Genomic DNA, 22,227 nt, shown 5'->3' on the forward strand with positions numbered 1-22,227 from the left:
CACAGAACAATGTATAAGATTTGCTAAATCATGGGGTCCCCACAGATTCTTCACCGATTTCTCTTCCCAAAGCCGTGGGGTCATGCCTATCATTCATAAGAGTCTCGTTCACCCTCATCTCTTCACACATAGACCCTCAAGGCAGATATGTACTGCTTCATGCTACGCTTCAAAATAAGGAGATCGTCCTGCTGAACATTTACGGTCCCAATATAGATGATCCGGATTTTTATGTACAGGTCTCGTCCCTTCTCGATGGCTTTCCCCTTGTTCCCATCCTCTGCGGGGGGGATTTTAATACAATCTTCGATGTGGCCCTCGACAGATCAGGGTCCAAACCTTGTCAACTCTCTAGAGCAGCCTACGCAGCACTATCATCCCTGCCCCGGCTCGCCATGGTTGATGCATGGAGGTTCTTTTACCTGGATTCCCGCGTTTACTCTTTCTACTCCTCGGTCCACGATTCTTATTCCCGTATTGACAGATGGGTGATCTCCAACGCACTAGTTAAGAATGTCACACAGTTAATGATTCTCCCCAGGACCCTGTCTGACCACTCTCCCGTGACTATCACCATAGACTGGGGACCAGATCCCGGCCGCACCCGACGTTGGAGGCTGAAGCCTCTCTCCCTTCTAGACCCAGAGTTTTGTTCTGAACTCGAGCTATCTATCGAGGAGTTCTTCGATATAAACACAGGCTCGATGGCATTGCAGGCCATTCTGTGGGAGTCTTTCAAGGTCTACATCAGAGGGATAGCGCTGTCGAAGGAGAACGGTGTCCTTAGGTCGATCCGCAGGGACCTCGCCGAGAGCGAATCTAAATTATCGATCCTTGAGGCTAAATGTTCACTTCACTCCACTCTGGGAGCCCTGGCGGACATCGGGGTTGAGTTGGATACGTTCCGATCCCTTGCCGAGCGCAAACAAAAATTCCTGGATAATCCTGGCATGGGGAGAAAATACGGGGAGGGTGAACGGCCGGGCCGATTTCTGGCAAGACTTATTCGTCACGAGATGGGGTCCCCGCATATACTTGGGATTGAGAGATCGGACGGCTCCATGGCTGTCACCTCACAGGACATCAATACAGAATTCTTCACTTTCTATGAAACCCTATATTCCAACTCTGATGAGGTGCCGGTGGTGGAGATTGACTCCTTTCTCGATACCCTTCCTTTGTCGACTCTCACTCCGGAAGCTACGGGTCTCCTTGAATCCCCACTTAAGCTTGAGGAGCTCTCTGATGCGATTGACTCCTTATCCTCGGGGAGGGCCCCTGGCTCGGATGGTATCCCAGCTGAATTTTATAAGCGCTATAAATCACTATTGCTCCCTCACCTGATGGGTCTCTGGGAGGAATCGGTTGAGGCCGGTGTATTTCCCCCTTCACTTCGCGAAGCCACAATTACGGTATTACTTAAATCTGGCAAACCCTCCTCACAATGCGGTTCGTACCGCCCGCTCTCACTTATAAATTGCGATGTCAAAATATATGCTAAGGCACTAGCACTCCGGTTGGCTCCCTTCTTGCCTTCCATCATCCATCCGGAAAAAGGGGGCTTCATCCCTGGTCGCTCTACCTCTCTGAACCTTAGGCTTCTCTTTAATATAATTAATAGAATAAACCCCGAGACACATGCGGTGGCGGCCACACTTGACACGCAAAAAGCATTTGATTCGGTTTCGTGGAGGTATTTGTGGCGGGTCCTTGAGAGCTGTAAATTTGGTCCCTCTTTTCTTTGATGCTCTGCTGTTTATACGCTCTCCCTCCATCAACTTACCCCCAATGCTGGAAGACGTCATACATTTTGGCCGAATCTCGGGCCTTAAGGTGAATTGCTCGAAATCTATACTCTGCCCTCTTACAGAATGCACCCCCCCTCTCCCTCCGGACACTCAGGGGTTCACATGGGCCCAGTCTACTTTCACCGACCTCCCACTGCCCTTAAGGAGAGGCCAGTGTATATGGCTCCAATACTCATCCCTTCGCAGGATCCTCAAGCGTAACTATCCGACCTTCCCGGCCATGCCACCGGACGACCCCCTCATCGAGGAACTTCCCTCCCCCTCACCCACTAGGGGTAAAATATCTAGACTATACACTATGCTGCAGTCCAGATCTATTTCGGAATTCACTAAATTGAGGCGGGCGTGGGAGGCAGACCTTGGTGTCGAAATGTCCGATGAGCGCTGGGCACATCTGTGTGAACGCACACACCGGGTTTCCTTCAACTCTCGCTTCAAACTGATTTAGTTTAAGGTCCTACATAGATTCCACTACACCCCGATCAGATTGCACCGCATGTCCAGTGATCACCCCTCTAGTTGCCCTAGGGGCGGCATAGATGCTGCCGATTACATCCACATGATTTGGTCCTTTCCCCATCTCTCACAGTTTTGGGAGGCAGTCTGCTCGACGGTGTCTGCTATGTTCGACTATCTCATCAGCCCCTCCCCGGTGGTATGTCTCTTCCATGACCTTCCTGGCCTCCCCCAGGACTCCAAAAAACTAGCTAGTCTCTGCATGCTCCTCGCTGTACGATCCATCCTATTGTGCTGGCTTCGCCCCTCGTCTCCTACGCACGCCCAATGGCTAAGAGGGGTCACGTGGGCCTCAGACTCTGAGGAAGCCTGGTCTCACCTACAACCCACCCACTCTAGGCCCAGGAACATCTGGCTCAGATTCCGTTCTTATATGTCAGACCTGAATACGACACTGGCCACATCTCCTCCAACTGCCTCCCCCACCGACCCGAGCTCTCGCCCCATCATAGTTTTCTGACATATTGCTCATGTTATAAAAGTGCCCAATGGCTGTGTTCCTTTGCGATGTAACCCTTGTTTGCCTATACTGTGTATTTTTGTATTCATATTGTACTTGCCTGGCTTTGTTCGTCTGTTTTTTGCTGCCACGCTAAATGAATAAAAAGAAGTTTAAAAAAAAAAAAATTGAAAGTCCGTCTCTAAGGATAGAAGGGAATTAGCAAATTTCTGAGAATTCTCCCTAACATTAGGGCTGGAATTTTTGGGAAAACTGCTTCAGCAGACCGGACACAAGTTATAGGAACAAGAAAGTGCAACAGAGGCAAAGTCTAAATACCCTTACACAAAGGGGCTAGCCAAAGGCCGGCCAGCCAATCGGTTGGTCAGTGGAACTGCCACTTAGCTACCCCCACAGGAACAGAGAGCTACTAGAGGTAACGATACTGGCCTAAACAAGTTAAGACCAACAAGACGGCTGCCATTGCAGGTTCACAAAGAGCCCACATGACCAGAACAGCTATTGTAAACCTTCCTCGTGGTCACCTAGACAAAGGGGAGCCCTGAAACACACATAATGGCCGAGAGCAGGATGTAAAATAGCCGTTGGGGTACAAATGGTTAACAAAATGTGCATTGGACTGCCATTGTGGTTAAATGGCTTGTACCGCTGGTGAAGCCATAACTAAAGTATAGCTGCCACCAACCTACTTCCTAAAACCTGTCTTAAGGGATACAATCACCATAGGGCAAAAATAGGGAGCTTGAAGCGCACCCTTGGTATTGGATGCCTTAGGGGTGACCCAATACCAAGTACAAGTAAAAAGAACGTAATGGCAGGAGGACTTCAGGAGCAGTCCCTCTGACCACTAAAATAAGATCAAAAGACTGGGACCTCTTAACTTTTTGCTTTTACTACAAAGTATGAATTTGTCATGTTTGAGCGTTTTGCTCATTCCCCAGGCAAGTTGAATAGAGGCGGGGAATTACCAGCCAGGCCATCCCAACCTTCACTTGGTTCCTCTTTCTACAAAAAAAAAGTTATTTCCTTACAGTAAAGCTATTAAAGTTTGCTGTACAATTAATCTCTTAGAAAATGTACCTGCTGTCAGTTGAGCAAATCGAATGTTGGAATATGTACTCAGTGTTACTTTCATAGTCTTCCAAAGTAATTAAAATGTGTTCATTTTAGCGCCTCTTTACAGCTCTACCAAAACAAGCTCTGTGGCAAGTGCTATATTACAAATATATAATAGTTACATTTGTAAAATGTTGCCATTCATTTCTTTTTCAGTTACTCCGATGGGATCACGTTGTAATCATCCTCAGGAAATAGAAGACGGAGAAGCAGGCTTAGCATTACTGTTTCCTAAAATTGATGGTGTGAATATTCAGACCTTTCACTTTTTTAAGGACACGAGGAGTAAGGTTCCCAATGAAAATCAGCTTACAGAAGCAGGTACGTTGAGATTTAGTTTCCTTTTTGTGTTAATGTTCTTGGGCAATTTATTTAAATATGCGTTAAAATGAACAGTATCAATCTGCTTTGTTTAAATGGCTGACTTAAGTTTGTTAAGGGTAGAATATATTTTTCTCCAGCATAGGGTCTGGCATGGATTCACATGCTCATGAATATTCCCCGTAGTCAGGCTGGGAATCCTCGGTAAAGAAAAAATCAGTTTAAGTTTCGTTTCTGAACTGTCTTTCTCCTAATAACCAATCACTGGTCTCTACCTAAGCCCCTCCTCTGGCAGCCATCTTCAGATTTTTACCGCACGTTCAAGTGTTGGGAGTCCTCGTGCTTAGCTCTCGAGCTTTTACTGCGTATTGCGTTTTTTCAAAGAGTTTACTCTTATTTTTTCGGTCAAATCGAGCCTCAAGCTCCACCGATTCATCTTCCGATTAACAGGGACCCATTTCAGAAATCTCTATACCCCTCAAGGGCGAATTTTCATCGAATTTCACTTCTTGGAGGATTCCTGAAGATCTTTGAGGCCTACCCCGCATGGACATGGTTGCAGACAAAGTAGACTCTACGCCCGTTGGATCCAAGCTGTTTAGGATCTGCCCAGGATGTGGATTACAGAACGTCTTAACGGAGGATGGGCATTTCCGGTGCCTCTACTGCCTGCACTCGAACAAGTCGCACGTGGAGGAGGCCTGTGCGTTCTGCAAGGACATGTCCATCCGTACCATGAAGGACCGTCACAAGCGACTCAATCAATGGCTGGAGGCGAAGAGCTCAGCGGCAGGTGAGCCCCGGTAATGTACTTCCCCCAAGAAAAAGTCTGAGTGGTCTTCTAAGACCTTTAAGGGTGCTCTGGCGACGGGGCCCAACATAAGACGAAGCACTGCAAGTCCGCGGGCATAGGGAGCGCCGTTGGTACAGGCTCTGCGGCTGCCAGGCCAGGCGCAGCATCACCGACGCCGTCAACCACGAGCCAACGCTACGGCTCAACGAAAAGGAAGTCTGACAACCCGGGTAAGCTTCTGGAGAAGCCCCGGTCGGCACCGACAGAGAAAGCCAAGGGAGAGTGAGGCGGGGACCCCCCACGGTGAAGGCCTTGGACGTGCCGAAGTTCATGAAGGCACAGATTCACCTGGCTAATGCTTCGATTGAGGGAGTGGTAGCGGCCCTGGAGAAGTCCGCAGATGCAGCCCCAGTGGAGATGACCCCCAAGCGAAGAGTTTCCCTGCCCACCCAGAGGGAATTATCTTTCCTGCCCATCGAAAAGACCCCTGTGAAGCCCCTGGTTGAGAAGAGGGAGAGGGGGGCATGCGATAGTCCTACCGGACTCAGATCTTTCCTCCGAGGACGAGCTGTTGGGCCTCAAGTCTTTGATAAGAAGTTCGTCGAGGACAGGTCCTAAGGGAAGGAACCAGACGAGGCAGACCTGGAGAGCGACGAGGGAGCTGACGAGGAACGGCAGGTCGTTAAGGAACCGGAGGACACAACGCTGGTGCCGACGCTCCCGTATAACAGCGGGAAGAGTACGGTCTTCCTCGTGGCCTCTCGTCGCTGATAAAGGAATCCGTCCTTCTGCCCTTTGGGGCGTAGCTGAAAAAGCTACGAGGCCTTGGCAATCATGGCGTGAAATGAGCCAATTTCGTCAGGAGGAGAGGCCCGGGATGGAGGCGACGGGAGATCTGTTCCGTCGTCACCACCATCGTCATCCATCCCCATCGTCATCTCGTCCATCGGCGGAGGGGATGGAGGTGAAGGATGGAAGGGTTAGGTGGATGGACTCGCCTCCACTTGTGTGGAGGGCTACCCGACGGTCCAGGCGCTGCTGGAGGCAAAGGCATCCTATTCCTTATTTCCAAGCACAGGGGGTACAGGGATAGTAAGATGTCCGCCGACCTGTCCAGTGGTGGCAGCTCTTCTTCATACAGTCAAGCAGCCCGTTCTTCGTCCCAAGAAGCCTACAGAGGCTGCAGTAAGGCCGGAGGACATTGTTGTCGCCAAGGGGCCAAAAGTGGTAAGGCCTCAGCAAAGTAGGACTGAACCGGCACCTCGGTGGGAGGCCGGCTGGTAAACTTGATCGGCATGTCGAAGTCCATCTCCACCAACCGTTGGGGGCTGGATGCCCTGACCCACGGACACACTCTGGAGTTCCTAAGGAAGTGTGCCCGTTTCCCACCTGTGGCCAGGAAAGAAAACCACCTTCCGCAGCTTCTTCTAGATGTAGGAGCAATGCTGAGAAAGGGGGCAATATAACTCATCCAGAAGAGGCGCCGGAGTATGGTATGCTCGTGGTACTTCCTTGTCCGAAAGAAGACCGGCGGTTGGCGGCCCATTATAGCTCTTCGCCGCCTCAACAAATACATAAAATCCCAGAAGTTACGGATGGTCACCCTGCAGCACGTGCTGGGACAGCTGGAGGAAGGCGACTTCCTGTCGTCGCTTGACTTGGAGGATGCCTACTTCCATATCCCCATTCACAAGGGGCATCGAAAGTTTCTGCGCTTTGTGGTCCAGGGGCAGCACTACCAATTCAAGGCCCTTCCCTTGGAAGTCGGCCCCAAGGGTCTTCAAGTGCCTGGCACCGGTGGCGGCGCGGCTGTGCCTGCAGGGTATCCATTTCTACCCCTATCTGGAGGATTGGCTCATCTGAGCGAAGTCAAGGGAACTCGCTGTCTAACATACAGCGAGTTCTGCCCTGCTCTCGAAACTGGGGTTCTCGCTAAACTATGCAAAGTTCTGCTTGGAGCCATCTCAGGACGCCCAGTTCCTGGGAGCCAGATTGGACACAGTGGCACGCCTAGCTTCACCATCGGAGGACAGGATAAAAGCCATCCTGGGCAAGGTACAACGGCTGTTGACGAAGGTTGCCAGGGTGAGGTCCATTAGTTCCTACTCGGCATGATGTCGTCATACATCTACCTCGTTCGGCTGTGCAGGCTGTGGATGTGGCCGCTGCAGGGGTTCCTCGACGCCTGCTGGATGCAGGCTGCGTGAAGCTTCGAGGACAAGATCGCCCTCAACAAGACATTCCGTCGAGCGATTCGGTGGTGGGGTGTCTGCGCGCCTCTTGCGGCGGGCACGGACTTCCAAACCCGGGTGCATCAGGATACAGTGATGACGGACGCCTCCCTGGAGGGATGGGGTGCACATACCGGAAATCTCCACGCAAAAGTCTTGTGACTCCCAGAGGAGAGAGCGTTGCACATCAATGTTCTAGAGCTCTGAGCCGTGTTTTGGGCCCTCAAGTCTTTCCTTCCGTCCCGCAAGGGCAAGGTGGTGCGGGTCTTCACAGACAATACCACTACATTAGGAAGCAGGGGGGCACCAAATCCCCAAAACTCTCCAAGGAAGCGCAGGACCTATGGCACTGGGCCGTCACCCAGATGTTCCTGGTACCCTTTCATCTGGCAGGAGTAAAGAACACTGTAGCCCGACTCACTCAGCAGGGAGCTGTGCTCTTGCGACGAGTGGGAACTTGGGCAGGATCAGGTGGACCTGCTGTTTCGACGGTGGGGCAATCCCCAGATCGATCCATTTTCGACGGCGACGAACACCAAGTGCCAGAGGTTCGCCAGCAGGTTTCCCCATCTGAGGAGCATGGAGAATGCGTTTCTCGTTCCCCTGGGACAGCCTGTTGCTCTACGCATTCCCACCATTGCCATTGCTTCTGCGACTCATCAGTGTCCCCTCCAGTCAAGTTTCTGACGGACGCAGAACTTCTCGCCAGGGAAGGGGGTGCGATTTTATTTTTTTTTTTCTTTTGGCACCATGACCCTGGGGTGCTGAACCTGCAGGCTTGGCTCCTGCAGCGCTAGAGCTGGGAGGATATGATATCCCGGCGGACTGCAAGGAGATGCTTGCTAAGGCCAGAGCTTCTTCAACTCTTAAGTGCTACGGACACAAATGGAAGAGGTTCACCGTCTGGTGCCGTGCACAGAAGATAAACCCTCTACGGATTGCGGCCCCTCAAGTGCTGCCGTACTTGCTGTCGTTAGCCAAGGCGGTGCTGGCGCATGCCTCTATCGAGATCCATCTGACTGCTATCTCCCACTACACCAGAACTCAGGGGCGATCGTTGCTGTTGTCGCATCGCCTGGTTAAGGAGTTCATGAAAGGGCTTTTCCGCTTGTTCCCGCCGGTGAAGGCTCGGGTGCGGGAGCTCAATGTGGTGCTAACTAGGTTCATGGGTCCTCCTTCATGCCCAAGGTGCCGTCAGACTTCCATCTCAACGAGCCCTTGGTGTTACTCGTTTTCTTCCCGTCGCCGGCTAGAGTGCTGGAGTTCTACGTGGACTGCAGAGAGTTTTGGGAAGACTTACAGCTGTTCGTGAACTTTGGCCCTGTCAACCAAGGGAAGGGCCCTCTCCACGGCTTCCATTTCCAGGTGGCTCTCCAGCTGCATCACGCACTGTCACCGGTTGGCAAACCGACCGTTGCCTGGCCGTCCGAGAGCCCATTCGACCAGAGCGATCGCTGCAACTACAGCGTTCCTGTCTGGTGTGCTCCTGTTGGACCTCTGCAGGGCTGCGACATGGAGGCAGACGTACACCTTCACGAAATTCTACTGCATCGACCAGGATTCCAGGGTGGAGTTCAGAGTCGGCCAAGCAGTGCTGCGCTACCTGTTTGCTTGAAGGTGAGCTTGGTGAAGTGGTAAGAGATGGTTAATGTTGAGCCTTGACACCTCCCGTGGTTGTGCATGTGTGTACTGCTATGTATTCTTTTATTCATGAGCATGTGAATCCATGCCAGACCCCATGCTGGAGAAGGAACAAGTTACTTACCTGTAACTGTTCTCCAGCATGGGTCTGGCATGGATTCACATGCAAACCCTCCCGCCTACCCCTCTGCAGCTCTTCCCTTGGTCCTACTGCCACTTTACGCGCTCCCAAATCTGAAGATGGTTGCCAGAGGAGGGGCTTAGGTAGAGGGCAGTCATTGGCTGGGGACAGTATGTCGCAGAGACCAGTAATTGGTTATTAGGAGAAAGACGGTTCAGAAACGAAACTGAAACTGATTTTTTTCTTTACCGAGGATTCCCAGCCTGACGACGGGAATATTCATGAGCATGTGAATCCACTTTTATTTACTGTTGGTGATCTGTCTTTGCTGACTGACTACGGTTCTGCAGCATGACAGTGGACTAACGCTTCCTTGGAGTGGTAGATCTTGATGCTGCCAATAACCGTTTTGAGACTCCATGAGCACTCTGCATCAAACAAAAAAGAATTTGGGGGGACACAAAGTGGAAGATGGTAACCACGCTCTCTGCTTCATAGAGTACAGGTCTATATTTTATCTTCCTCATAATTGGAGATGTCTTTTGTAATATCTCATTCCACCACGCTGAAGGCATTGCATGGTAAACCTTTTCACATTCACAAGGCTTACAAAGTAAGACAAATTCCCCTTAAATTCAGAAAACCTTAGCTGGCGCCAGAGAGGAAACCTAAGAAATCAAACATTCACTAGTAAAATAATTCACTAGAATAATTTGCATAGCAAATGTAACAAATATATACATTTTTATATTTAATGTTTCAAACGAGAAGACAACCTAATCCTCTTTAACACACAAAACTAGGCAGAAATTGGAATAGAAAAAGGAAGCTTGTTGATGAGTAAATCACCACAAAGCAGGTATGGCAGTCCCAGAGGGCTCAAGCCACTATTTATGCCAGTATCCTAAACCACCAGGGAACGTATTACTATAAATAATGGCATTGAAGGCCTTATTAAACTGGGACCACGGTTCCCTACCAAGAACATTACTGTCTGGGTCAAAAATGCAGCAACATGTGAAGGGGGTGGGGCTTAAAAGCGGGTCAGGTGAGACCGTGCATGGCACAGTGACAGCAGTGTTGAAGACCCCAACTCTAAATCCCCTAGAACAATTAGCGGGGGCTAGGAGAGGGGAAAGCTAGGAAAGCCTCTATGGAGTAAGCGGCCAACTCCTTGGGGATACCATTTATAGCAATAGCCAGTGACAGAAATATTGCGGTCACCTGGTTATAGAACAAAAACATGTTCTGGATGCCTGGGTTAGGGGAAGGGGGAAGACGAGAGAGAGAGAGAGAGCACGACTGCCCCAGCACCAGATTCCCGGTTGGCTCTGCAAGTCTGATATTCCATCAGCAAATCTGTTAACCAAATAAACAACCTTGGAACATCAAAAAGCCACAAGGGGTTATTTGTCATGGACACAGTCACAGAATGCAGGCTTCGAATGGATTGTCCTCCCACATATTCCTCATGTTTGATATTCTATCTCTCCAGCTTTGCTGCTTCCGAAAAAAATGTTCTCGGTGGAGGGCGCTGTATATGGTATCGGCGACCTCATCGGCATAAATGGCTCATGCAGCGCCCGTTGGCTTCAGTTGACTTTTTCCAAGCTTACAGCTTTGAGTAATTTTCGGCGCGCTTCAATTTTTTGGTCGCTAGAACATTTCTTCTTCATCAACCCCTTTGACGGCAAAGTCGGGTTTTAAAAAATGCCACGACTGCGGATCGAAAATGTCTATCACAGATCCTCACTGCGTCTGCCTGTGGTGTCTTGGCACCGGACATTGTACCGATGACTGTGGGTCCTGTCGGGCCATGACAGAGAAAGCTCTCAGGGAGCGTAGAGGTAAACTGGCGGTGGGCAGGGTAGCTTCGAAGTAGTCTTTGAAGAGAGAAAAAGTCTGGCAAGTCTAGACTCTTCCCGGCGTAAGAAATCGAAGAGGTCCCGATCGAGTAGGCTGTTGCAGCAATATTAGTCTTCTGGTGAATAGACGTCATAGGTTTTCTGCATCTTCGAGTGATTCCTCTAGAGAGGTAATCGGATGCCAGACGAAGTGAGACGCATTTCGGTCGGAGATGATGCGTATTTTGAGAATGCAGCCTCGTCCCTCTCCAAACAAACAAGAGCCATGCACCGGCCGCTCTGAAGGACAACAAAGGGAAGCCAAAGGTTAAAACTTCGAAGCCGCCAGTACATCAGAGTCATCGAGAGTGTCGACTTCTCGGGAACCGAGTCCTTCTTTGGTACCTTTTTAAAAAAAAAAAAAAACGGAGGCGTGGCTAGGCAGCACGCCTTGCGGCTGTGCTTCCTGTGAGCTCTGCGTCAAGGTGCCCAAGCAACACCGTTTTAACGCTTCTACATGGAAAATTACGGCCTGATTTTGGCCATCGGATGACTACGATGAGCCCCTGATGTAGCGGCAAAATTTTCGAGCAGAACCACATCCCACGGAGCCTGTTAGTCGAGTTTGGAATGCGGACCCCGGCGGCAACAAGGAAGAAAATGGCGGCACGCGCCACCCAAAGCGAGCCCTGAGTGAGGGACCAGCGGACTCTGCAACCCGTATATTGGAACGGTCCCCTCCCAGGTGCTAGAGGACATGACACAGCCGAGGCTCCCCATTGCCTCCGCCGGGAGCCTCACGAAAACGCGACAGCACGGCGGGACTGGGGACACCCCCCCCCCCCTCTGACGGAGGAATTAACAGTGGGGAGGGGTGGTACCGCGGACTGCTTGCTGGCCTGCCTGGAAGCGGAGCGGTCTCCCCTGCTGAAGTGGCTGTAGTCGGAGGGCTGGCAGTGCGGGGCCCTGAATGAGCTGGAGCGGGGTGGAGATCTGGCCCTCCCAGGCACTGTGACCCAGCTCCGCTTCTGGAGACCCGCTCGGGGCGATGCACAAGATAAGCCTTGTGCCCCGAGGGCCCGGCGGACCAGCCCAATACCCGAAACGACCACCAGGGAGAAATAGAGCGGCGGAGCATCCGGGGAGCCGGGCCGAGCGTTGAGTCTGTCCTGCTGGGTTCCGCCGCTCGGTCCCGCCCTTGGGGGCCCACTCTGAGATGCGCACACAACAAACACTGAGCCCTAAGGGAACATCTGCCTCAGATGAAGATGCAGGGACAGCCAGTTCCCTAACCCTGGGGATGGAAACAGACGGAGAGGTGAATGTATCCTTTCAAACACTTTTCTGAATCCACAGCGAGGAGGAGATGACTGCTGTGGCCGCCATACACCATTTATCAGCTGAGGGCTTCTAACTGGGCTCATGAATTGACGTGGCAAATTACCAGCTGAGGCAAACGCAGACTGCCAGGGGGTGGTAAATCGATCTTGGTGCGGCCTGGCGATGAGACCCTTTTGTCCTCCCACCCCTGAATAATGTACGCCTCTGTGGAGTTCCACGTCAGATTCCTGATCAGGGCCTAACCGAATATGTGGAGACATTGTTCAGGTCCCTTCTCGACCTCTCGCCAAATGAAGAACTACAACTAGATGGGGCCCACCAAGTATATTCTTCGGCCCAACTCAAAAGGAACCTGGTACCAGACGTGCTTACTCGAGTTCACTTATTTCGCCAGAAAGAAGCGATTATGCCGGCAGCCAGGAATTTGGAGTCTATACAATTTCAAGGCACAAAGATTCAACTCTTCCAGGCCTTGGCCCCCTACACTTTAGCATGCAGACGGCGTCTACAGAAAGTAACCTCCTGGCTGAGAACCCAAAAGGTCCGCTATCGCTGGGGATTCCCCTGTAAACTGATCTTTGACTTTCAAAGCCAACACTACATAATTACCTCTGAAGAAGAAGCGAGATCCGTGATGTCGGAGGACCCGGATAATGGCGTGCCGGATCCACATGCTCAAGGTGTGGAGGGGCCTACTTCACATCCCTTGCCAAAAACTGGACGAGGGAAAATTCGGCAGCGAAGCCAATCTGCGACGAATCCCCGCCAAGGATCTAGCTTGGAGAAAACAACCACTACCCCAGAGGAGGCGACTGTCCTGGAACCGAGAGAGCAGAAAGACGGGGCTGCCACCTGACCAACCACAAAGAACTTAAAATTCTGTTTCGGGAGGACACGGCCACCCTGGGGTTCACTACTGCATCGCTGACGCTACTTGGTCAACCTAGATCCCACGTGGCCAGCTAAGGTTCTCGGACCTCTGAAGATGTCTTCTTCCTCCCTCTCTGGAGATACACCCATGAGCACCCTATTTCCAACCTCGGGCGAGTGACCAAGGAGAAACTGGACGGTCTAAACACAAACTTGTAAGTTACGCAGCTCCCTATTGCCATTATATGCCTGGCTTACCTGTACTTGGGGGCACTGAAAATTTCCACATAACCGGCTTGGGCGCCTGAGTGGATGGCGCCCGACTTACTTCACACTTGGTTAAAGTTAACTCTGGGGATGAGCTCAGTACATTCCGAGATGAAAACAACTTGGTTATTTTGTTTTGTCTGTTTTCACTTTGATTATCTGTCTGAGTTCAACCCGAAACTCTTAAATTGGCGTTATCACCTCTCTCACCACGGACCTCATATAGATTACATTGCAGTGATCTCCCTGACTGAAATATGGCAACCCCGAGTTATAGATGTATTTCCCTTAACGTGCAGGGCCTGAACTCTCCTCTGAAATGGAAAGCACTCTTCGAGGGGATTGGGTCCTCCGACGTATTCCATATCTATGACATGTAATCACCACAGCTGTGCTGCTTCGGAAACTTTTTCGGCGTCTGCGTCCTGCGTCGATGACGTCGATGCGCCGTCGTCGAGGACCTCCTCCGACGTCATCCGATGTGATCAGTAGGACGCACGACGCCCATAGCCTCAGTTCCGTTTTTTCCGCGAACGTGTTGCTTCGTGTTGCTCGGTTTAAACGCCTCGACTCTTTGGAGTTCTGTTCTATCTCGGTTCTTCGAACCTGTTCGTTTGTGAAAATCCTTCTGAAGATGTCTACTTTGTCTTCGACCCCGCGTCCGGGTTTCAAGAAGTGCGGGGAGTGTGGGTCCAAGATGTCGGTGACGGACTCGCACGACGCCTGCCTCTGGTGCCTCGGGGAGGCCCACGACACGGATGACTGTATCGACTGCCAGTCGCTCACGTCCAAAGCCTTACGCGAACGTAAGAAGAAGTTGTCGGTAGGTCGGGTGTCCAAGCCCCGGTAGTCGAAGTCTGCGGGGCTTTCGACGGATGATTCGAGGGGTTACTCTCCGTGTCATCGTCGGAAGTCTCGTGGGTCTCCTTCTAGGAGTCGGTCTCGCCACTCCTCAGCCTCTTCGAGGCATTCTCGGAAGCGCCGTCACCAGTCGTCTTCCAGGTCCTCTTCGGAGGGCTCTGCCCGGCACGTCGCTTACCCCTCCAGCCGTGCTACGCCGGAGGAATGGGCTTCCTTTGGGTAGAAGATGCTGGCGATTCTTGAGTCGCAGGGTACTCAGCCGTCCGCGCCCCCGAGTGGGGTCGGTCGTGTGAGGTCGAGAGACACCGCTCGCAAGAGTGGTCGGCACGAGTCACGGGAGAGGTCCCGTTCGGACAAGGGGACTCGTTCTCGGCGTACCCGTTCCAGGTCCCGGTCCTCGACGTGTTCGAGACCGTGTGCTCCTGTGAGGTCTTCCAAGAAGGCATCGACGTCTGTGGCGTCGAGGGCGTCGACAGGCTTTCTCGAGGCTCTGGCTCCGAGGAAGTCGTCGATGCCGTCGACGCTCAGGTCGTCGAGGGACACGCTCGGGGCTTCGGCCTCGAGGGCTGTGTCGACGCCGCCAATTCTGGAGGCGCTGCAACTGACGTCGACGCCGATTTCCTCGACGTCAACGCCGATCCTCTCGGCGCCGATGCCGGTTCTCTCGACGCTGGCACCGATTCGTTCGACGCCTTTCGTGTCGGAGGTACCCCAGGGCACGGGTGGACCCCGTAGGAAGGCTCTGGTTAAGAGCAAGCACTCTTGAGTGCCTTCTTTTCACCACCTGGACTATATTTCAGAGGCGGATGAGGATTCTGATGGCCTGGTTCCTAGTCAGGTTCCGGATGAAATTGTCTCGGGCCATAGTCAGTTTGACGAGTTGAGACAGTCACTGCATGATGCCAGTGGTCTGGACACCTCTCCGGAGGTGGAGTTTTGTAGGCCTGAGCCTGGCTCCCATGCTGATTCCTCGTACCGGCGCCTTATGGCTAGGGTTTTTGAGTACTTGGGATGGTCTGCTCCCCCAGGGGAGTTTGTGCAGGATGATCTGACAGACATCCTTGATGTTGGTCCCCCAACTGACCCGGTTCTGCCGTTCCATATGGCTTTACAGAGAAGGGTGGCGGCGGCTTGGACTGCTCCGGAGAGTCTCCCGGCGGTGGGCAGATCCTTGTCGCGGAAATACCGTCCAGCCAGTGGCGACCCCTGCTACTTGACCAGGCACCCCACTCCGGAGAGTTTGGTGGTGCAGGCGGCCATGGCCCCGGCGAAGCAGGCGTCGTACCCTACCATCCCTCCTGATAGGGACGACAAACGTTTTGATGGTTGGGCGAAGAAAGTGTTTTCTTCTGGTGGTATGGCGCTTCAGGCGGCCAACTCCATTTGTGCCTTGTCACGTTTCACGCACACTCTGTGAAACTGTGTTGCGTTAGCAGCTGAACATGTTCCCGAAGGGGACGAACGGGATGGTTTCCTTGCTATGGTCCAGGATGGTAAGGATGCCATGTGTGAGTCCGTTCAGTCGGGTTTGGACTTAGCTGAATGCGTCAGAAGGTCCATGGCGGCGAGCACCGTGATACGCAGGTTTGCGTGGTTGCGGAAGTCGGGGTTTGCTCCTGATGTGCAGTCCCGGCTCCTCAACGTGCCCTTTGACGGTGAACACCTTTTTGGCAGCAAGGCTGACGAGAGCCTTGAGAGGTTGCAGACCTCAAAAGCTGCAGCGAAGTCGTTGGGCGCTGCAGTTCGCCAACCTCCGCCTTTTCGTCCTAGGGGACAGCAGTGGAGGGGTGGTTCCTTTCGCTATTACTCATCCTTCAGTAAAGCGAGAGGAGCTGGCAGTCAAAGAGGCCAACGCAGGGGTACCAGAGGTGGACGTCAGGGTACCCGTGGTGCCAAGGCCGCTCGGGCAGTTGCCTCTTTGCCCTCAGGTAACGCCGCAGCCGCTCCCACTCTGTTGTGAGGCCATGTCCCATGGTTCGCCGGTTGGGGGAAGGCTGGCGCAGCATCTTGTAGAGTGGCAAGCCATTACTTCAGATGTGTGGGTTCTGGAGATCATAACCCACGGCTACTGTCTTCCTTTTCGGCACAGGCCTCGCGACAATCCACCGGGGATCCTCTCTTTGCAGAGTCCGGATCCGCTCCTTGCGCAGGAAATTCAAGCCCTGCTGGAGAAAGGCGCCATAGAACTGGTGCCTGTAGCGGAGAGGAACAAGGGATGGTATTCCCCTTATTTTTTGATTTCGAAGAAAGACGGGGGATTGAGACCCATCATGGACTTGCGCAGTTTGAACAAACTCCTCTGGAATGACAACTTCAAGATGGTTACTCTCTCTCAAGTCCTCCAGGCCCTTCAGCTTCAGGACTGGTTGGTGTCACTCGACCTCAAGGATGCTTACTTCCATGTGCCGATCCATCCCAAGCACAAGAAGTACCTGAGGTTCGCGGTTGGCGACTCACACTTTCAGTTTCGGGTCCTGCCGTTCGGATTGACCTCCGCCCCGAGGGTTTTCACCAAGCTCATGGTGGTGGTGGCAGCGCATCTTAGGCAAGGGGGGATTCACGTCTACCCCTACCTGGACGATTGGTTGATCAGGGGGAGCTCTCCCGAGCAAGTCCTGGATCATCTATCGGTCACCTGTCGCTCCCTTCACAGGCTGGGCTTCTCCCTCAATTTAAAGAAGTCCCATTTGACGCCAACGCAGCGGCTCCAGTACATCGGAGCAGTGCTCGACACTTCCCTGGGGCAGTGTTTTCCTCCCCAGGTGAGGGCTCTTCACATTCAGCAGATGGTGCACAAGTTTCAGCATGCCCAGACGCTCCCAGCGTTCGAGTTCTTGAGGTTGCTCGGCCTCCTGGCATCCTGCATTCTTGTGGTGCCAGTGGCTCGCCTGCGGATGAGATCTTTGCAGTGGGCACTCAAGACGCTATGGTCGCAGTCCTCCGGCAGGATGTCTGACTCGATTCAGGTGCCTTCCTCGGTCGCCCGGGACCTTCTGTGGTGGGCCGTCGAAGGCAACTTGATGAAGGGGGCTCCATTTTGGCTTCCCTGGCCGGAGGTGACGATCGTGACGGATGCATCCCTCACGGGATGGGGAGCTCATGCCAACGGGCTGACAGTCAGCCGTCGTTGGTCTCCGTCGGAGTCCAGACTCCATATCAATCTGTTGGAGCTGAGGGCCGTCAGGCTAGCCCTGAAGGCTTTTCTGCCGTCTGTGCGAGGGAAGAATGTCCTGATCCTGACGGACAACACAGTGGCCATGCACTACCTCAACAAAAAGGGGGAGGCAGGGTCACTTCCTCTGTGCAGGGAGGCGATGCAGCTCGAGTTCTGGGCCATCCAGCAGGAAGTTTCGATCTCGGCAGTTCATCTGGCCGGAGCCGAAAACTTGACGGCGGACGCTCTGAGCAGGCATAGCGCGATCTCACACGAGTGGGAGTTGGCTCAGGAGATTCTCCTGGAGATCTTCGCCCTTTGGGGGACCCCTCAAGTGGATCTCTTCGCCTCCAGTGTCAACCGGAAGTGCGAAAGGTTTTGCTCGCGGGAATTTCCTCCAAAAGGAGCCTTAGGAGACGCGTTCGTGGTGGATTGGTCATTCCCGCTGCTGTACGCGTTTCCTCCAGTCCCCGTCATCCCGCAAGTGCTGCGGAGGTTACGGAAGTTCGGTTCCCGGATGATCCTCATTGCCCCGGCGTGGGCTCGGAGGACGTGGTACCCGGACCTTCTCGACTTATCCATCTGCCCTCCACGTCGTCTTCCCTACCGAGACGATCTGCTCTCACGGGAGGGGGGTCAGGTTCTCCATCCAGAGGTCAGATCCCTCAACCTTCACGCTTGGTTTCTGAAAGGTTGAGGTATAAGGATTGGGACCTCCCTGAGGACGTGATGGAGGTGTTGCTTTCGGCCCGGAGGCCAGCAACAAAGTCTCTGTACCGTTGCCGTTGGCGTAAGTTCTGCGACTGGTGCAGAGTTCAGAATGTGGATCCTTTTGCATGTGACATCCCCATGGTTCTGTCCTTTTTACTTTCTTTGGCCCACAGGGGCTTGCAAGTGGGTACCGTTAAGGGTTACCTGGCGGCGCTGTCCATCTTTAAGCGCTCGTCTGAAGAGTGTTCTTACTTTAAAATCCCTTTGATTTCACAGTTCCTGAAAGGGCTCACTAATGTGTTCCCTCCGTCACCTTTCCTGGTGCCCAGTTGGGATTTGAACCTTGTTCTTAAGTTTCTTATGGGTGCTCTGTTTGAGCCTTTACATTCTTGCCCTTTGAGGCTGTTAACTCTGAAAACTGTGTTTTTAGTTGCGGTTACTTCCGCTCGCAGAGTGAGTGAGTTACAGGCACTTTCAGTTAAGCCTCCCTTCACTGTATTTCACAAGGACAGGGTTGTCCTTGGAGTTCGTCCTTCTTTTCTTCCGAAGGTAGTGACGGAATTTCATTTGGCCCAGAAGGTTGTTCTTCCGGCATTCTATCCTCCTCCGCATCCTGGTAAGGAAGAGGAGAGGCTCCATAGGCTTGATCCTAGGAGAGCTTTAAGCTTTTATGTTTCACGCATGTCCCGGGTCAGAGTGGATGATCAACTCTTTATTGGTTACGCTGGAAAGCGTTTGGGGCAAGCTGTGACGAAACAGACTGTCTCGCTGGATTATTTTGGCAATCTCGGAGTGCTACCGCTTGGCGGGTAAGGACCCACCGGCTGGCTTGCGGGCCCATTCTACCAGGGGTATGGCTGCGTCTACTGCCCTGCAGAGGGGTGTTCCTATTCGCAACATCTGTGATGCAGCCACCTGGGCTTCAGTACATACATTTGTACGTCACTATTCCCTCCGAGCACAGGATCTGGCCTTTGGCAAGGCGGTCCTTTGCTCTGCTATTTGATTGGCTATTCTACATTTTGATTCTAAATTCTTTCCCTCCTCCTTGCTTTGGTACTGCTTTGGGAGTCTGTCATAGATATGGAATACGTCGGAGGGCCCAATCCCCTCGAAGAACAAGTTACTTTCTTACCTGGTAACGTTCTTTCGATGGGATGGTCCGACGACGTATTCCATATCGCTCCCGCCCTGCCTTCCCCGCTGCAGAATTTCTTTTGCGATTGCAGCTTACGTTCCGCAAGGCTTTGTGTCTGACTGGCAGTTGACTTATGTCACACGTTCTGGGGGAAAAAACTACAACTGAGGCTATGGGCGTCGTGCGTCCTACTTATCACATCGGATGACGTCGGAGGAGGTCCTCGACGACAGCGCATCGACGTCATCGACGCAGGACGCAGACGCCGAAAAAGTTTCCGAAGCAGCACAGCTGTGGTGATTACATGTCATAGATATGGAATACGTCGGAGGACCATCCCATCGAAAGAACGTTACCAGGTAAGAAAGTAACTTGTTCGTCTATAGATTAGGGTCCTTAGACGCAGCATTTCTATTTCTTCAAGAGACTCATTTACGGCCGGCTGATGAATTCTGCTTTAACAACAAGCTCTATCGCACTAAGTTCTTTGCCTCAAGTGGCTTGAAGAAATGAGGGGTTGCCATTCTGGTGCCCAGGGGGATTTCCCTTAAAACTGTAGGGGTGGTGCGAGATGAGGCAGGGAGGTTTGTGTTGGTTAATGCCATTCTGGATGGTCACAAAATTACACTGGTCTCCAAATATACCCCCAACACTAGCCAAGATGTGTTTTTTTAAATGAAATTGTCGATAGCCCTATTTGATCAAGCAGAGGGGGAAATGATCATGGGCGGAGACTTCAATGCGGTGGTTAACCCCCTAGTTGACCAGACCCTCCCACCCACACTAAATGACAGGAATAATTTCAGAGCCCTTACCTCACTGCTTAAAGAACACTCCCTGATTGAAGTGTGGAGGTATTGCCATTAAGATGAGAGGAACTACACCTACTTTTCAGCCATCCATGGGGGATTTTCCAGACTGGATATGTTCTTTATATCCGATTCGCTCATCTATGATGTGGAGGAAAGAGCTATTCTCCCTGAGGCGCTCGCAGACCATGCCCCATTTCTATTAACTGTAGCTCCCCAAGAGCCACCCCCCGCACAAGACCCACCTGGAAGCTAAACGACTTCCTCTTAGAAGACCCGGTGACCTGTGCCCATATTAGAGAATCCATAGACCTATACTTCAATGAGAACGACACTGATGATGTGAGCTGGAGCACGGTCTGGGATGCAAGTAAGGCGGTGATCAGGGGGCATTTCATAAGCAAGCACCACAACGAAGAAAGGCTAGGAGATTGCTCCAAGAGCAACTAGAGGGGGAAGCCCATAGGCTAGAGGAGATACATAAAAAGAAACCCTCACGGCGCGCATTAAGGGACTTACGAATGGCGAAAAAAGCGCTCGAGGCACACCATATGGGGAAGGCGGTTTATGGCATGATGCGCACCAAACAATTTTTATACCAAAGGAAACGAGGCTAATAAACTGCTAGAGGCTAAGCTAGGGAAACAGACACGACAGAATAGGATAGACCACTTGCGAAATAAACATGGCAAGAGCACCAACTCTGAAGAGGGGAAATGCCTCATTGTTGAGGAATTCTTTAGGGAACATGCAGCCCCCCATAGAGGGGACTCAGTCCACTAGAGAGTTTATAAACAAAGCGACTACCACAGCTCCCACAAGCCCTTCAGGAACCCTTAGAAGATCCAATATCCCCTGAGGAAGTGGAATCGGCTATAAAATCACTCCCTATTGGCACGGCTCAGGGCCCAGATGGCTTCACAAATAAGTTTTACAAAACCTTCTGTAAAGACCTCACACCACATCTCAAGAAGTTATTCAACGAATGCTGGGAAACTGGAACTGTTACACAGTCCATGGCAGAATCAAACACAACCCAGCAGAATGTTGATCTTACCGGCCCATAGCCTTGCTCAATACGGAAGCCAAACTATATAGCAAGATTATAGCGCAGCGATTGGGGGAGATTTTGCCCACACTAATAGATGGGGACCAAACCGGTTTTATTCAAGGTCGATCTGCCCATGACAATATCCGCAGAGCGATTGACTTGATATCCCTGTCCCCATCAATTCCGGGCCATCTATCCCTACTATCCTTAGATGCCCATAGAGCATTTGATAGCATGTCCTGGGAATACATGCAATCTTCTAAACTGGTATCAAACTTCCGGATCCCCTCTACCCGAATACGAGTCAACTCTCGGTGGACACCTCAGATACCCCTTAGTAGGGGAACCAGGCAAGGGTGTCCCCTATCGCCACTGGTATTTGCACTAGCTATGGAACCCCTGGCACAACACATCCGCCTCTGCCCTGACATTCAGGGATTTGAGGTAGAAGACCAATGTCACAAAGTCGCACTTTATGTAGATTATATGCTCTGTTTCCTGAGGGATGTCCAAGCTTCAGTCCCCCAGCTCATGGACCTGCTTGATCAATTCGCGGTAATATCGGGATTCATGATAAACATGACAAAATCGATAGACCTGAATTTATCTGAACCACTACACGTTGTGGTAAACGCCCTACATAACACCTATTCCCTCAGATGGGAAAGCTCCAAAATCACCTACCTTGGGGTGCACCTGACCCCGACCTATCCAGGCCTATGGAAAGCCAACATTCCCACTTTACTAAAAGACGCCAAAGAATCTTTACAGAAATGGGCCCTTCAGGAGATATCATGGTTAGGGCGCATAAGCGCAGTCAAAATGACTTTGCTCCCGAGGCTTCTTTACACGCTACAGGCGCTCCCAATGGTCATCCCAGAGCTAGACTTATTAAACCTGCAGAAAGAGGTAAGTCACTTCATCTGGCAGCAGAAAACGCCCAGAATTCAGCTCAAGATCCTCACTCGAGGCAAGCAGTTGGGAGGCCTCGGACTCCCATCCATAGTAAGATATTATCGGGCAACCCAAATTGCCCCCATCCTGAGCTGGACCAACCCACCCGACCCCTCCCCCCCCCCCCCCCCCAAGTGGCAGGACATTGAACAACTGTTCTCTGGATCCCCCCTCTCTCATCTTCCCTTCCTCCCGCGTGAAATGCGTACTTCCCAGAAGA

General features: G+C 52.1%; 1 protein-coding gene across 1 annotated transcript in view; it reads left to right on the forward strand.

The window, feature by feature from the left end:
* The window catches only part of FBXO22 (F-box protein 22), a 533,135-nt gene that overhangs the window by 338,941 nt on the left and 171,967 nt on the right, over window positions 1-22,227 (forward strand). The window contains exon 5 of the mRNA XM_069624341.1: window positions 4,057-4,221. Within this exon, the coding sequence (XP_069480442.1) occupies window positions 4,057-4,221 (165 nt within the window). The remainder of the gene's footprint in view (window positions 1-4,056; window positions 4,222-22,227) is intronic.

This window comes from Ambystoma mexicanum, chromosome 11 (genome assembly GCF_040938575.1).
Source record: "Ambystoma mexicanum isolate Mex_15411 chromosome 11, UKY_AmexF1_1, whole genome shotgun sequence".
Taxonomy (NCBI): domain Eukaryota; kingdom Metazoa; phylum Chordata; class Amphibia; order Caudata; family Ambystomatidae; genus Ambystoma; species Ambystoma mexicanum.